We start from the raw sequence: 17418 nt of genomic DNA, 5'->3' as shown, positions 1-17418 counted from the left end.
GCCATGTGCATCCCAAAATACGGAGGCCATAACCTTTCCGACCCATTGTTGCGTTTTTGGACGCTTCGGAGCACTTCGGCCTGGTGGAACCCACTGTTTTGCTTGTTGTGTCGACTCAGGAGTGTAGTAGTGGATTCAGGTTTCATCCATGGTAATTAATCGGCGCAAAAACTCGGTTGGCTTACGCGAAAATAATGCCAAATTCTGCTGGAAAGTTGTCACACGAATTCGTTTTTGGTCCACTGTGAGCAAACGCGGCACCCATCGCGCGCAGAGCTTCTTCATGCCCAAAACTGAATGCACGATATTGCCCACGCGTTCCAATAATATGCCTACAGCATTAGCTACCTCTTTCAATTTCATTTTGGGATCTTTCTACATCATATCATGCATTTTTTCGACATTTTCTTGTGTAGTGACCTCTTTTGGGTGCACAGATCGTTCAGCATCAACTGTGCGCGTACGGCCACAACGAAACTCGGTAAGCCACTTATGAATCGTTCCAATCGACGGTGCAGAGTCCGGGTAATACTTATCCAGCTTGGCCTTGGTCTCGGATATCGTTTTCTTGTGAAGATAGTAGTGTTTGATCAAAACTCGAAACTCAGATTTTTCCATATTAAAAAAAAACTCGGAGGTTAGTCGCTTCTCAGTGCTGTAACTTGTAAATGCGTAAACATAAATGGTTGAAGTTTTGACAGGCGTCATTTGAAGGATCAAGCTCGACGAAAATGGTTTACATTAGTAAATACTAATGCCATCTCTTAGAATTTTCAGGTACTTATCAGACTGCCTAGTAATAATGATCAAGATCGAAAAGCATCAAGTACTAGTCGGTGAATCTTTTAAAACACAACGAAAGTATTTTGTCCTAATTATTTTAACCCCAAAATAGAAAGAAATACAGTCGAACCTCGGATACTGTAGCTTTGGGCACTGTCACACCTCTGACACTGTCATCAGCTGTTTCGCGGACACTGTAAGAATCAGGTGATTAGCCCAGTGCCGTCGCATCCTCGAAGCCTCTTATCTGAGATATGTAGTGCGTATGTACTTGGTTTTGCACAATAAGTTAAGTGAAAAGTGCAAATTAAATTTTTCCTAATTGAAATTTTATATTTTAACTTTACCGGGCTTTGAAATGTCTGAAGTCGCTTACACTGGCTGATACGCAAGCAGTCGAGATAATGCAGGTTGTAGGTTAAATTACGTTGACGTTGGAGGTTTTTTTATTGGTTTTGTGCAATAATAATGGGATATATATTTATAAAGTTATTACACTAAATCTCTGATCTTAACATTATTGAGCTAAGTGAAAACATCTTGTCTACTATGCTGGCATATTTTGTTTTTCTGGCTAGTGGTTTAAGATGGGCCATGGTTTGAGCCCCAGTTGAGTTTTGCTCCGTAAATCCTGACAAAGATTTTGGAGTCGGATTCCCTTTTGTGCGATTACTTAAAATTATGTAAAATGAGTGGACTGTATCCCAGTTAAGTTTTGTTCTAATTACGCGGTGAAATTAACAAAATGGTTTCCCAGACACTGATAGTGAAATAGTGGGAACTGAGTCATTGTCGAGCATTACTCAACCACGGACTTTTCCCCCTGCCCCACCCCTTTAATTAACTGAATTCTTGGAGGCGTCGAGAATCATGTAGTTTCTTTCATTTTGAAGAGCGCCAGTTTAACTCAGAAGTGATGTATGGAGAAATTGTAAAATGTAATAATTTAATCAGTGAAGGATTAATTTCTAAGTAATTTGATTTAATTGTGTAATCTCCTTTAGAAACATTATAAACATGTGCTTATTTCAGTTAAGAATTGTGTGAATCTAAATAACCCGGTGGAATTGTGTAATTTCTAGAGATGTGCCGATTTGATTTAGAATTTGTCTGATTTTTTCGCAATTTTGTTAAATCGGGTAATTCGCCGACATGTATCGATTTTGCTAGAGATTCGTTTAGTTTCGGAGTAGGATGGCTAAATGTTGTTTTCCAAATAGTAGTAGATCATTTTCAGGATTGTTTATCTTAGATAATTCTGTTGAATTGTCCGATTATCTTGTATATTTTTTTTATTGGTGCATTTATCTTTCATTTATTTTGCTCGTGTGTGAATTTTATTTACTTATTTATCTATTTGTTTTTAATTAACCGTTTTATTTTTTTCTTAGTTAATTACCTGTGGGAAAAAATTTTAATGTCGTTTACGTTCCATTCACCTAAAGTTTTTTGTCTTAATCCTTTTATTTCATAAGTAGTGTGCGATATTTTATTTTTAATAAAACATGGAACTTTATAATATTCTAGTAATTTTCTTGTTTGACTTTTTACTTTACTTGATATATCTTTGTTTTTTAGCCAAACTCGTCCGTTTATTTCATACTAACCTCTGATCCAAATTTACTTTGCTCTAATTGCAGTTTCTTATCTGCTTTATTATCTTTACCTTTTTTCTTTTCTTCCTATTCTTGGGTCTGGGTCCTAACATTTTTTCCCAATCCCAATTCTATCTTCGTAAATGGTTTTGGAAGTGCTATGGGATGAGCCTTCATTGAATATAAAATATGTGGTTTTGTCGAAAGCCAACACATTCCCGGTTCAAAATAAATTCCGATACCAATGTTTTTTAACATAAGATATGTTAGTCCTATATGTCCACTTCCTGTCTGTTTGCTACCATTAATTTATTGGAATTTGGTTCTACGATTTTATATTGTGATTCTCTTATTTTTTCTAATAATTCTTTACCTACATAAGAATGTGTTGCTCCTGTATCGATCAAAACTCTAAATAATTCTTTATTCAATTCTACTAGTAAATGAAACCTTGTTTCACCTGGGATGTCTTCGTCGGAATTAATTTCTCGGGCGATTCTCTATTTTCGAGAGGCACTGTCGCCCTTAGTGCATGCCTGTCGAGTTTCCTTGGTAATAATAGCATTCTTTTTTAAAATGCCCTATTTTTTTCGCATTTTAAACATTCTAAAGGTTTGTGATTTTGCGCCTCTTTATTTGGATTCGACCCGTCCTGTGTACTTGAACGAGTATCTCCACTTTTTGGAGGTTTAAACCCTTCGATATTATTTCCTTTATTTTGCGAGTTTTGATTTTGACTTTCGTGACTACCACTTGCGTTTGCTTTTTCCGTCGGTTTTGACACTTCAGGGGGTAATTCGATTATCGCTAAAGGTGAATTATTATCACTTTGACATGCGCATAGTGGGGGGCGGGATAAAAAATTCGGCCATTGATTCCGTGGGTTAAGCGGATACCTATGACCCTCACCTTGACCTCTACCGTTCCATCCCCTATAACCACGGTTATTCTGATATAGGTTTTGATAATTTCGACTTCTTTGCTGACCCTGATACCTTATCTAATGCCTGATTATCCTGGTTATTTAATTCATTCCTTTCCTGATTTTGATCTGAAGTTTTATCAACATTTTTACCCTTATCATTTTTTTTTGTTATTGTTGTGTCCTTTGCTTTTTGTGTCCGCTACATTTAATACCTGTACTCTAATCTTTTAATCTAATATTCCTTCCTCAAATCGTTTTGCTCTTTGTATTAGTTTTTCGACTGTCTCGTAACTATCTCATGGGATATATATTTTATATTCCAATCTTAAATTTTTATATGTCATATCTAATTCCCACTGTAATTTTTCCCTAGGGCTTAATTTCGTGAAAAATTCCCTGATACTCGAGAAAACAGACTGAATGTCTTCTCCTTCTTCCAGATTATAAAATCTGATTTTGTTTTTTATTTGTTCCCTAAATCTTCGGTCCAAAAATGCTCTCGCTATCCTATCCTATTTTGTATTTGTGCTTCTATGTATTGTCTTGTGTTAGTTCCATTGTTATGTATGTTTCCCTGTTGTTGTATTCTCGACTGTCCCTACTGTATCTCTTTTCATATATTTTTTTAATTTTTCAAGCAACTCCCTTCCGCAACTTTCTATTTCTGATATTTCTGTTATTTTATCTTGATTTTTTGTACATGTATTTCCTTAAGCTACTGTCCTGTAAGTTTTTCGTTTGTTCCTATCTTCTATGATTTCAAAATCGCTACCTGAATATATGTCTTCCCTATTTCTCTGTTCTTGCCTATCTTTCAGATTTTGAAATCTTGTCCCTTACGTTAATTCTTCAATTTCATGGTTTTTATTTATAGCTGTTTTTGCCCTGAAATTTCTACTTTGAACCCTACTTTCTCTTTCCATTTAAGGTTCTCCTTCAAAATGTACCGTATTTTGCGATCTACGACAATGAAAATTTTCAGTAAATCTTGTTTTGTCACTTCCCGGATTAATTGTTGTTCTATGTTCAAACAAACTATGAGCCCTTAGGTTTGGATTACGAATTATATTTTTTCTCAACTTTACTGTTTCTTCGCGTAATTTCCGATATCCCACCCTTATTTTATTCGCATCTGTTTTGAAATACATCAACTCATTTATTTCTCTTGAGAATTGCTCGTTATAATCTAAAAATGAGTCGATTTCGAATATTTCGTCATTTACTTTGTGTCTTGTTTCAATGTCAAACTCTCCACCTATCCTTCAAAAATTGTTAATTTCTTCTGCTATTTTCAGTAAAAAATTTTTAGCTTCTTCTACTATTTTCAGTATCCATTAAACTTGCTGTTGCCTCGAACCAATCTATTCTATCTTGATTTGAATTGAGCAGCATATTTGGGGGAAGGTAATTTATGAGAACGTTGAGTCAAATTTTGCCGGATTTATTTCCTCTATGGTGTCGCTTGCTAATTTTCTCGTCCTACATCTACCAATCATCCTACTTACGTCTGTACTATTCATCCTATCAATTTATTCTGTAGTAACTGGTCCTTTTCTGGACCAATTACCTCTACCTCTTCCCATGAAACCTGTGTTTTTTTGGGTTTGTACCTAATTCACTGGGGTTATGGTGTACTATCTGTTGGGTTTGGATTGGAAATCAAAATCGTTCTTATGTGTGAAAGTCGGTGTCTGTTTGTTTCCCCACCACCTGTTCGAGTGATCTTCCTCGCATTTACCGCGCTGTACTCTCGCTCTAGCTCGATCTCAAGAGCTATGGCAATGTCCTAACGTTGATATATTCTTGCATTTTTCCTATGCTCTCTTTCTTACTTGAATAATTTAATTTCACATATATTTGTAATTTCGGTTTCGTCTAACCTCGCTAAAATTTTTCTAACTATAACTTGTTTTTGTCGAATCGCTCACAATTTTCTGTGAGTACAACCTTGAATTTGTTTTCATTTTCACTTCCACGTCACATTATCGATTGTATTATTTGAAATTAAATACAAATTTCGTGAATTTATTTAACTTTATCTCTTTTTCTTTCCCTTTTAGAATTTTTACTTCATTTTTCATGTGATTTCGGGCATTTTTACCAAATTATGTCTTGATTTTCATTAATTGTTCATTTTTCACGGTTTTTCTACCTAAACACACACTATTATCGCATACTTTTCACATATATATTATTTACATGGTTATATCATAACATAGTTATACATATAGCATATATCAATCATCGATTTTATATCTCGATTATATTTTCTATTTTTTTTATTTTATTTTTTAACATTGAAAATTTTATTTTATAGACGTAACTGCTATTCGTCTTTGTTTACTATATTCAGAGATACAGTAATATGCTTAACAAGCTTTACTGCATATTTGGACATTTTCTTTTATTGTCAAAATTAACCCTCCTAGAACTCACCCATTTTTTCGATCAAGAAAACACACTTGGTCATTTTGAGCGAGTACTTCACGTTCGATTTTCGAATATTGGCGTCCGCAGCACAGATACCATTATACAATTTTTGTTGTAAAATTCCACATTTTTTTAACCTTGTTAAACACATCAACAATAGTTATATTTTGTATACATCATTTCTATTGGCTCTTAAGTATAACTTAGAATTTGCTTAAGACAATTGATCCAGTAATTGCAAAATAGTAAACGTTCAAAAAAAGTACGTAGGACGCTACGAAAGTTTTGCAATGCAGACGAACCTTTTATAATTTTTCGAAGTACTTTCCACCGCAGTGAATACACTTTTCCATACGTCGAAACCTGTCATCGAACCAACCCTGCCACTTTTCTTCTACAGGATCTGCACACGCTTGGTTCCACGCAGTCGAAAGGTCAGTTTCGTTAGTAAATCGACACCCTTTTAGTTGTCTTTTTACTTCCGGAAACAAACCAAAGTCACAGAAAACAAGATCTAGACTGTAAGGAGGGTCATCTAGAGCAGTCAGTCCAGATTTGAACAAAAATCTCCTGTGGCCTTCCTTCTGTGAGCCGGTGCATTGTCGTGGTGGAATAGCCAGGTGCTGTGTCGAGATTTCGGCCTGATGTTTTTGAGTTGGTTTATGACTTGGGATCAACATGCCTGAGTGTACCAGGAAAAACTGACCGTACGCTGGTTTTCCAATACGACCCTATCCACAATGCCGCGTTTCCCAAAGAATACTGCATTAATTCTTTTGTTTACAAATCGAGACTTCCGCACCTCCACTGGAGCATCCTCATCCTCGAACAGCCAGATCTTATTTTGTGATTTTGTTCGAACGTCGTAATAATACAGCCAGGTTTCGTCGCCTGTTATAATACTATTTACATCCCGACAAGATCGCGATAAAAATCTTTTTAGCGCTTTTTGGCACCACTTTACTCTCGCTACCATTTGCTCCTCGGTCAAAGCATGTGGTTCCCATAGAGTACAAACCTTCCTAACATGTAAATGTTGATGCAGAATTCGATGGACTGCCGGTACACTAATGTGTAACATTTGTTCTATCTGCCGGTACGTGATTCTCCTATTATCATTCAGCCATCGCAAAATTGTTGTGCGATGCGGACAATCTTTACTTAATACCGGAGATATTTCCTCAAAATTTTGGTCTACACTTAAACCGCGAGAAAAGTTGTATCCAATTATTGCACGATATTCTTCCTTTGACCACGACGCCATTTATCAATCGTTCCAGACTGCGTGCTTAGACTGTACTGAGACCTGAGTCAACAGGTTTCCTCTTCCTTTCTAATTTTGGACGTTCTTTCTAATGACGCAACGATCATCTCTCTTCTTCCAATAGGTTTCGCGTATTGCAAAACTTTCGTAGCGCCCTACGTACTGGGTAAAATTGAACCAGTCATGATCGTTTCGTGAACGCAAAAACATGTTTGTTCTCAGAAGCTTAATTTTGAGAAAAAAAACTTTTTTTGTATGTATACATGTAAAATTTAATCTAAAAAAATTCTTTTAAAATTAATTTTTTAAAAATGAGGTGTAAGAAAGTCTGCTACGATATATAGTTCGCGAGATACAAAACTTTAAAGATATTCTTTTTTTTTTTTGAGGTGAGCTTATGCTTTTGAGCAGTAATGTGCACTTGCATAACGCAACAGGAGGTTACGCCAAATGTGAACATCTAACTATTAGCCTCAGAAACTTTGTTTTGCAAAGAGTCATGCGGCATAATAAGCTTTCTAGCCCGATCAAATTAAAAAATAAAAAGACTACAAAAATGAATGATTTTAAGTAATGAAACCTTTTGGAGCTATTTTTTGCATACAAAAGTTTGGGCTCCAGGCCTATTTATATGTAACGCCAAAGTGTTGATTTTTTATTTCTTGCAGGCTATAAAAAAATGTCATAAGTTGCATTCACTATCATTACAAACGTGTGTGAGCATCAATGACAGTGTGTTACAATCCCTGCGAATACGTGGCGAAAGTTTAAGAAATTTGGAATTCACTGGATATTTCCCTATGTTATCATCACAAGCCATGAAAAATCTTGCAGATTTAACCAATCTGCAGATGTTGAATGTTGGACAAAATATTTCGGTTACAGATGAGTGTATACTTGCCATTAGTGCAAGCTGCAAGCAACTCAGGTACCTGGATATTCACGGTAAATAGATAATTTTTATGTCATTGCGTTTCTTTTACATATATTGCTCTTGAATAATTGTATTGTTATATTTATTATTAACAAAAAAATGTGCAAATCTGTAATTTGACAAGAATAAACTCGATATATCAGTTGTAAAATAAGACTAAGAACGCTTGCTTGAATCATGGGACCTCGGACGTTACTCACACGACAATAATTCGTTTAAAGAAATGGATACTGTAATGGTGCAATAAAGTTGTGCCACGGATGAAGCCAAGGTTTTTATTACCACAGATGGTTGTGAAAGTGGGAATATAGTGACAATCATAGTGATCTTCTCCGCAGAACCGGTGAAGTTGATCCCTGCCAGTAGCAAAAATAAAGACAAAACGTCTCCAAAGCAGATCTCTCTAAGTGATTTTGCAACTTAGGAAATGGGGAAGTGCAAGTGCAGTGCGAAAAATGTATTGACACTCTGGAAGTGCACTGCTACTGGTAGGAAATCAGATAGGAAAAAAAAATACTTTACCCCGGTTTCAGAAGAGGAGTATGAATATTCCCCAAATTCCATGTAACCTAAGCTTTATTTCACTGAAAATCAATTTGCCAAACAGGGATTTGTCGTAAAAATTCTTCGAAGTTTCAGGTGACCGAGCTTCTATTTGTGCTAACTACTAGTTATCATAATTTCTAATATACTTATTCCCCATCTGGAATCATGATCAAATTTCTATTCACCATAATTTTTATTATTTCTAATTTTAATTTAATACAATTTCTGATTTTCCGAATTTATATTTAACATAACTGTCTTATTATCGATATTCATTTAAATAAATTTCTGATTGTCATATTTTACACTTATTGGAATTATTATTTGACTTAATTTATTTTTTCCCAAATAATAACATAACCCACATAACTTAGCATTCATTTACATGAATTGCCATTTGACATTATTTCTACTTAATCGAATTGCCATGTCACAGAAGTTTCATTTGCCCTACAGCCCATCTGACTTAAAATAAAGACGATACATTCAAAATCAGCTAATCAGAATTTCCTTACTTGAAAATTGCGCCTTTATTTAAGGCCGGATAAGCAATACGATAAGTGAAATTTCTGCGGCATGGCGTTTCGATGAATTGGAAATTATGGCAAATGGAAATTCGTGTAAATGAATGCTAAGTTATGTAGTTATTTGATATTTATTTGATATAGCCCAACAGCTTACACCAATTACAGGGTTATATATAATCTATGTATTATAACCAGGCGCATTTACGGCATTGATCTTAATTATTTATACAGAGTCCATACTTATTACAATTCCTTTCATTTCTTTATTTTTTACTAAGGTCATTAATGGTAAGGCCAAATCATTCCTCGCTACTAAACTATATTTTTTTACTATTTTAGCAACTTGAGAGACAGCAGATTTAACTGCTTACAGCTCCTGTAAACCGGCGACATAAGTTGTATAGACTTTTTTGACACAGATGTGTAAAAAGCTCAGTAATTTTTTCACAAGTCCCCGGTACTTTGAATGTTAACATAAATAGTAAATCCGAAAATTTCAGTTGTGTTTAGAATGAAAAAAGTTTAAAATAACAAAAAAATTTCAAAAAATTCATTTTATTTTAAAAATTGTTAAAAAAGTGTTGTTTGGTAATTAAAATATTAAAATTAAAAGCCCGTCTACCCTGTAAGCCATTATCATCAGAAATCTTCTAATGTGAGCGTTTCAACATCCCTGAAATATTATTACAGCATGTTATTATGAATCCGAGAATTTGATTTGCTGATTTGACAACACACTCCATGTATATATAAAATCTAAGCTTTATATCAAAAGTTATGTCGAGATCTAAAATTCTGAAGACTCTCACAATAGGCTTTGCATCTATTATATATTCAAATATAATAGGCTGTAATTTCCTATAGAATGACACCACCTTACATCTATTTACAATTAATACGATATCTAAATTCTTAAGCCAACTTATGAACTCTTCAAGATCTTTTTGTGCGTCTACGCACTTTTTAACATTTCTTATTTTTAACATGCTTTTCACATCATCTGCACACAATATTTTCTTCGAATTTCTAATGTTACATATGCCATTTAGACCAATTTTTGACATTGTAACAGTGCAACCTGCATACCGAACAACATGCTGCCTATTTTGCAGAAGTTCATTGATGAGCGAAATTAAATTACCGAAAAGGTTAAATTTTTTGAGCTTATCCACTAAGATCGCATGATTGTACTTTTCAAAGGCGTTGGACATATCTAGATAGATAACATCTAATTGAAACCGCTCCTACAATGCTTCCACCGAATTGTCGGTCATTATTAATTAATTAGTTGTAGTAGATGTACCTCAAATGAATCCGTGTTGGTACTGAATAACTTCAGATTTGAAAACGCTTGATAATTAATTAGCAGGAAAGATTTTGAAGGCGTTGGGGAAGTTGTTTATTATTCAAATAGGCCTGGAATTTTGTTACATCCACAGAATCGCCAGTTTTAAACACAGGGCATGTTCAAATCTCCTTCTATGCGTTCAGATACGCCTCTACTTCTAAAGCCTTGTCACATATGTAGAGCATAAAATTAGTTATTAGCTATTGAAGTCTCTTGCTTTAAGCTTCTCCAATGCCTATTTGAATTCTGTTTGTTGCATTTGTGTGATATCTGAGCTTATTTGCATTCTCAGTGCTGTACTGTCGAGGTCATTAGATCGTTTCTGCATTGCAAAGTTCTAGAGATATTTAACTGTGATTTCCTCCGATAGTAGACGAATCGGAATAGGCCTTGATCTTTGTGAATTCTGGAAAATTTTACCCACTCTCTATCATTTCATATTATCCAATGTTATATTTTCATTGTGGATGCTACTCAATATTTTTAACACGGCTACTTTTTCATTATCATGCTTTTGGGTTCACCTACAAAACTGGTCAATTTTAGAAAGGGTATTTATTATAGGCTCCGACAATCCAAAAATAATTATATTCTTTTTCCTGCAGTTTCTATCATGCATTTCTGATAATATCTGAGATATGAGTGACGTACCTTCTATTTCTTTTGTACCCTGGCATGTTTCTACTGAATGCTTCTGTACTTCTCTCAGCAGATTTGTTGCTGATTTAAGAGCTTTTAGTCTATCCTGAATTTGCTTAACATCCTCTCCTAGTGAATCTGTTTTTGATTGTACTTTATTTATAAGCTGTTCAGGTTCGCCATTGCTGCCTTTACTGAGTCATCTATTTGAATCTTTATCGTTTCCTTGATGTTTACATTTTGTTTTCTTGATGCTTACATTAAATATCTTGGTTAGATATTCTACTTACAGAGACGCTAGAAAAAAAGCACGTTTTATATTCTCCATTGAGATGGTCAGGCTCTCACTGCACATTGGACAATATATACTCTTTATTTAAACATACACAGTACTTTTTGACTCTTCCCAATGGATACAAGCCCAATTCCTCAAACCAAAGCACTTTTTAACATTATCTGAAAGCAATTTTCAGTAGGACCGAGCATAATTCGCGGAACTGTGTTTATCGAACTATACTCGTGACGCCATCTTGATAGTATGCCAAATAGAAATTCGTGCAAATGAATAATAGATTATGTGGGCATTCAGAAAACATAAATTGTCTGAAATCAAAATTAGGAATTATATACATTATTAGGAATAGAAAATCAAATGCATGAAAATAATGTCAAATAAAGATTCGGTATAATAGATATTATATTAACTGGTAGTGAGGACAGATAGAGATTATATCACCTAAAAAATCGAAAAGTATCAATAATGATAAGTGGCTGTTCTACAACTTGTTTTCCAGTCAAATAAAACTTAGGTTAAATGGCATAAGGGGAATATTTATGAGCCTCTTTTAGAAGCGGGAAATGACAAAAGAATTAATAAACAGTATCAAAGTAACAAGATATGTACTAGCCTAAAAAAAGAGAGCCGATAAGGAAATTCTTAACCTCCAATAGATTTGAGTACCCTACCTGCCTAAATGGCAAACACGATTTTCTCGACATAGCAAAGAGACCAGTTTTTGCCCACTTTACACAGTCCACGCTAATGCAAGGACTGGGAAGAATCAGAGGATAAAGAGAGGGTACAGCAGGCCGAGGTCATCCTACGAACCCATGAAGTAAATAAAGAGCTACCGATAACAATAACCAGAAGCGGAATTGTAAGTTCAGCCGGTAGAGTTAGATATCTGACGTATCTGTCGGTAAATATAAAATCGGAGATTAGATATAACAAGGCTGAAGGCCGAGCATACGTGAGAACTGAGACTGAGGATGAACATAAGAAAATTGTAGAAATCTTAAGAAAGTATAATGTAGAATTCTTCTTCCCGTTTATTAGGCGGTAAAATAGAGAAGGAAGAGTAGAAGTCTAGCTTTCTGTGAAGAAAACAAACCCAACACAACCAACAGCTACAGTGCATACAAAGTAAGCGCATAGCAAGGAACTCCTTAAAGCGGGAAAACCTCCAGCGGACGCTAAAGAACTGAAGAACGAAACAATAAACATGTTAGGGAGGGCCGCCAGCGACAGTAGCTTTTTAACTTACCTGCAATATCATACCGAGAAATCTAGATGGCTAGTCTCAGCATTCTGCATGTCCAGAAAAATAGAATGAGGCGCAAATTCTTTGAACCCAGACAGATGCCATTGGAACTCATGTCCGAAATCTATATAGCAAACGAAGTCAGAAACTCCAGCAAGAATAATGTCGCGCGATACTGGGAACCCTGCATGTAAGTCAGAAATGTACTCAGTCAGTAGAATAGAAAGCGGATGAATCTACTGCATGGCAGAGAAATACACCGGAATTAACTCCAGAGGATCCAGCGATCACTAAGGCAGCGATTAGGAGAGCTCCCAGCCTTTAAGGGTGCAGAAAGTCGAATTTTTTTCCTGGATAAACTAATACAGGGAGCAATAATCAAGAAATCAAGAACCTTGGAGAACTTGAAGAAACAATCCTTGCGGAATTCATCTGGATCTGCCAAAAATTCAAGTCTCACGACTGGTTATTCGCTTAAATTCCCGGAGTTCCAGCATGGGCTTACCAGATGCAAAGGCCCAGGTAACGAGAACAATCTCTGATATAACTGAGACTCTCTCCAACGAGTAAGCTGTCTTTATCATTAGCACAGATATGATAAAAGATTTTGACTCGATCAACCATAAAGTGCTGGTCTTCAAAATCGTCAAGCTAGAAGTCCCCTTCGACGTGATTCAAACTACGAAGAACAGCCTGACTTAAAGCCGTTTGCAGTCTATACCAAAATAATGTAGCTAGCCTGCAGGCAGTTCCAAACAGAGTGCCTTAGAGTTCGCATCTAAGACTCGTCCTCTTCAACCCCTGCGTAGCTGATCTACTGGTCAATACCATTATCAGCACGATGATCTCCCAGTATGCTGATATTCTGTGCAATCTCAATAGGATTAGTTGGCTAATCCTTGCTGCTAAAGTCAAGGCTCGAGTGCGGAAGGACGTGGGAACCCTTACAAGAAATTGTAGATTGGATTCTCAGACATATTTGCCTACGATAAAATAAGTGATTGCCACTTATGCTAATGACATTTACTGTGCTACTAGCAATCAGTGACGATTGGATGTGCATGTCACGACTGTGCGCAATACCTTTTAACGATAGTATAAGAAAGATGTTTGATGCTCTCTATCTTTGTTCTATCATCGCTGAAACGTACTGCGCTTATTCAGGATATCCGCGGCCTACTATCACTGCTAGTAACAATGATTCGCGCGCTGTAGTACACGAGAAGCTTTTTATTAACCAGAATTTTTCCAGGACATTAAAATTAACAAATTAAAACTTTCAAACCTGTTTTAATTTTATTCACTGACTTAACAGACTTTTCTTCCAAACATGCACGAAAACGGCGCTTTTTCAAGGGTAATAAGCGAGCAGGACGTTGCTGTTTTTTTTTACCTTTAAAATGTTAACAGGTGGAAAACAATTGGGTAGGTCTGCAGCCGACGAAGAATCTTGTAGTCGTAGGCGCCCACTGCAATACTATGGTGGCGCTGTAATAACAACAAGATTTTCCGTCGAAGGCAACGCGTGCGACGTCGAAAAAAATAAATCAGACGAAAATACACTCCTCTCCCTTGGTGTATAAACTATTATTTATGACAAATGCATGATTTCAGACTTTTTTATAACACTGGCATAATTTTTGTTTATATGGAGATTATAGTATCTAAAAGCGGATACCTATACCCTTCGAAATTTAATTTAAATTCATAATCCCGTTACGAGATTCTCTTAATTTATGGATGCATCAAGCTTTATAGCTTCGACTTTGCGACCGGAAAGTCCATGCTCAATTCCTGCTGCCGCCATTAAAAAAATAAACATTTTTCATTCAAATTATTATTGTAAAAAACATTTCTGTGTTGAAATGTTGTCACAGGCTTATACTGCCCAACATGTCGAAGGCATTTTTGGTTAGAGTTGGATTTTTATTTGATCATTTTGCACGGGGCTATCCCGGTATATATCTCCAGTCACGGATGCATTTTTATAATGCACTCAAGTGATCTGATGAGAGCAGTCTACCCAGACATATTGGACAAAGCCTGGTTTTTACCCCATCATTGATGGACTGGGTTGCAGTCAAGTACACGATGGGGGGGTCTACAACTTAAGGTGGATTCCGAACCACCAGAACCTCGGTAAAGGTACATTAAAAAATTTCTAGAGGTACCGGCTCCGGGATCGAACCCCGAACCTCTGAGGTGAATTTTGAGTGTCTAACCAACTGAGCTACGGAGGCTTATTATTATTTTTTATTTTAGCTTTTTTATTATTTATAGTATATATTTATATATTTAGATTATTATAATTATATAGTATTATTATTAATTGATCATTTTGCACGGGGCTATCCCGGTATATATCATCAGTCTCGGACTCAGTCATGCTTTAAGTCATGCTTAAAATGAATTACCTTAGTATCGCTTTTATGAGTAGAAAAGGGCTGAAATCCTGTATGTCTATTAAAAAGTATCGTATGCATCACGGAAGGAAGCAGGTATATATATATATATATATAATCTTCCGCGAGGTTAGCTGAGCTCGATGCTACGACTCGTTCAGAATACATTGCGTTCGATAAAAAACGCCTGCTTTCATCCCTAGATGCTTAATACACGATTAATATCAAATGTAAAATTAAAAACTACAAGCCCTTCCATGTACGGGAAATTATTTCTCAACCAAAATCTATTTTGGAGATTTATGACTCTGTTAATACCAATAAGTCACAGTTCACATATTGGGGTAAGCATAATAGTATATGCTATCTTAAGGAACACTTTTGCCGAATAATGAAAATATAAAATCACTTCTCGAATATTCGGTCCTGTAAATAAGCGTAATATATTCCCAGAAAATTGGCATTTCCAAAACTATACTATTCATTATATTTTAGATGCGTCTTCTGAATAAATGTTTCATCGAAATGATTTTAAATCTTAAAGCTCTAAAAATGCTCAATGTACGAAAAAAAATTGCAGACAAACGTTGCACAGAACATAGGCTTCAGTTAATAGTACTATTAATTTTGACTTTAAGGTCAATTTTCAAGGTCCTTTCAAGGTAAAAAATCAAAGTCAAATAACTAAAAAACGGTCAGATGTCCTTTTTTGGATTATCGTGGTTTTCTGGGAATAGAAAACGTTCGGGATGCTTTTAACGAGTCGATAAAACGTAAAAATGTGAACCATCTTGAACATTTTGACCTTCAGATAAATTCTCAAGGTCATTTGTAGGTCAAGATGCATTAAAAAAAAGAAATTCCTATTTTAAACTGAGGATTTGAAAAGGCGAAAAATTTTACGTCATAAACGTTCTATGGAACATGTGTAAAAATCTTTATCATCTTGACCTTCAGATATATTTTCAAAGTAATGGAAGGCTAATTTTTTCCCTAGAGAAACCCTATTTCTGTCATCGAATTCGTAGTGCACGGAAAACCGTACGTAAGAAATAGTATGTTAAAATATTGTATACTTAACTTGGAAAGGTCAAATCAAGGGCAACTGTTTAAAAAGCTCTTAGAACCTTACTTTTAGCGTTACCCGAAAACAACGACGTAGACGTAGTAAGTTCTGTTTCCTTTGGGGTGCTCTTTTATTGTGGCCCCCCTTGCTCCTAACGTTTGAGATGCTTCTTTTTGGTAGTCCCCTTGTCTCTCACAATGACTGTAATTGTTCCAATTGTCCACGAAGTAAATGTTCGAAATTTCCTCGATTGGCTTCAAGATATTAATCGTAAGCGTCTTTCAAAATTGCCCACAGTTATAAGCAAAGTTTCTCACAATGGCCGCAATAAGCTATTCGAATTCGTTCTATCAGATCTTCTCTGATCGTAGGCCGTTGAGCAATAACAATATTTTTAACATATAATTACAAAAAGATCCCTTAATCTAAGGTCTAGTGAGCAAGAGGGCCCTTTACTTAACCTTTCGGTCCGATCCACGTGCCATTTTCATGGTTATTTAAAAACTAACGAACCATGACTGTAAAGTGTGGCCTAGCACCATCTTGTTGAAGGCACATTTTTATCCTTGTTTCTAAGTCAACATTCTCTAGTAGTCCAGCTAAGTGGTCTCTTACCAACCCTGAGAAGGATTGTCTATTAACGTTTCCATAAAAAGTAGTGTCCAATTAAATAACCATTTACTATTCCGCACCATGACATAAGATTACATTGGTTTTGATGTACCATAGTTCTGTACCTGTGGGGATTTTTGTTTGACCTATAATGACAGTTTTGTCTATTAAACTGTTTGTCCCTGTAAAGTTTAGCTTCATCCGAAAAAAGTGAATACCTAAAGAGATGAGGATCATCTTGTATCATATGTAAAGCCCATTGGCAAAAATTTACACACACTAAAATATAATTTGACCTTAAAGCTTGGTTTAGAGTAATGTAATATGGGTGATAATTTAGAGCTCTTACAATTGTGGAATCTGTACTTTGCGATATACGTATATATTTCTCTTTCAAACTGTCGAGCACTAACATGTGGATAGAGATGAGCAGCTGCTAAAATAGTTCAAGCTCGTGCCTCATTTTCGTCGTATTCATGATGTCATAGTTAATTAGTCACGTTGAGCATTATGATATGCAGATATAGGTGGAATTCGTTTATCAATAACCAGTCTTAATAAGAAAATAATTCGAGTAAGTCCGAGACACTCAAGTAAGCGTAAGATTCGAGTTATATAATTTTTCGGGCTTTTTATAAAATAATCATGATAATTCAAGCATTATCCCGAAATCAGTATTAAATTCACGTATTATCAATTTTCGCGGATTGTCATCAAACAGGCGCGAAAACAATACCATTTGATAACCCCTACAGCTAAGCGAAATCACAATCCCCTACAACGTGATTGATAAAAGGATCGGCAGC

The 17418-nt window shown here is 35.5% G+C and overlaps 1 protein-coding gene across 9 annotated transcripts in view; it reads left to right on the top strand.

The window, feature by feature from the left end:
• LOC117172776 (F-box/LRR-repeat protein 7-like) overlaps positions 1 to 17418 on the top strand; it is a 180274-nt gene that overhangs the window by 139987 nt on the left and 22869 nt on the right. For all 9 annotated transcript variants that reach the window (XM_033361030.1, XM_033360996.1, XM_033361047.1 and 6 more), the window contains one exon: positions 7666 to 7942. In XM_033361030.1, coding sequence (XP_033216921.1) covers positions 7666 to 7942 — 277 coding nt within the window. The remainder of the gene's footprint in view (positions 1 to 7665; positions 7943 to 17418) is intronic.

The sequence above is a fragment of the Belonocnema kinseyi genome, chromosome 1 (genome assembly GCF_010883055.1).
Source record: "Belonocnema kinseyi isolate 2016_QV_RU_SX_M_011 chromosome 1, B_treatae_v1, whole genome shotgun sequence".
NCBI lineage: Eukaryota > Metazoa > Arthropoda > Insecta > Hymenoptera > Cynipidae > Belonocnema > Belonocnema kinseyi.
Note: the sequence above shows the minus strand (reverse complement) of the source record. Positions and strands in the feature narration are given on the sequence as shown.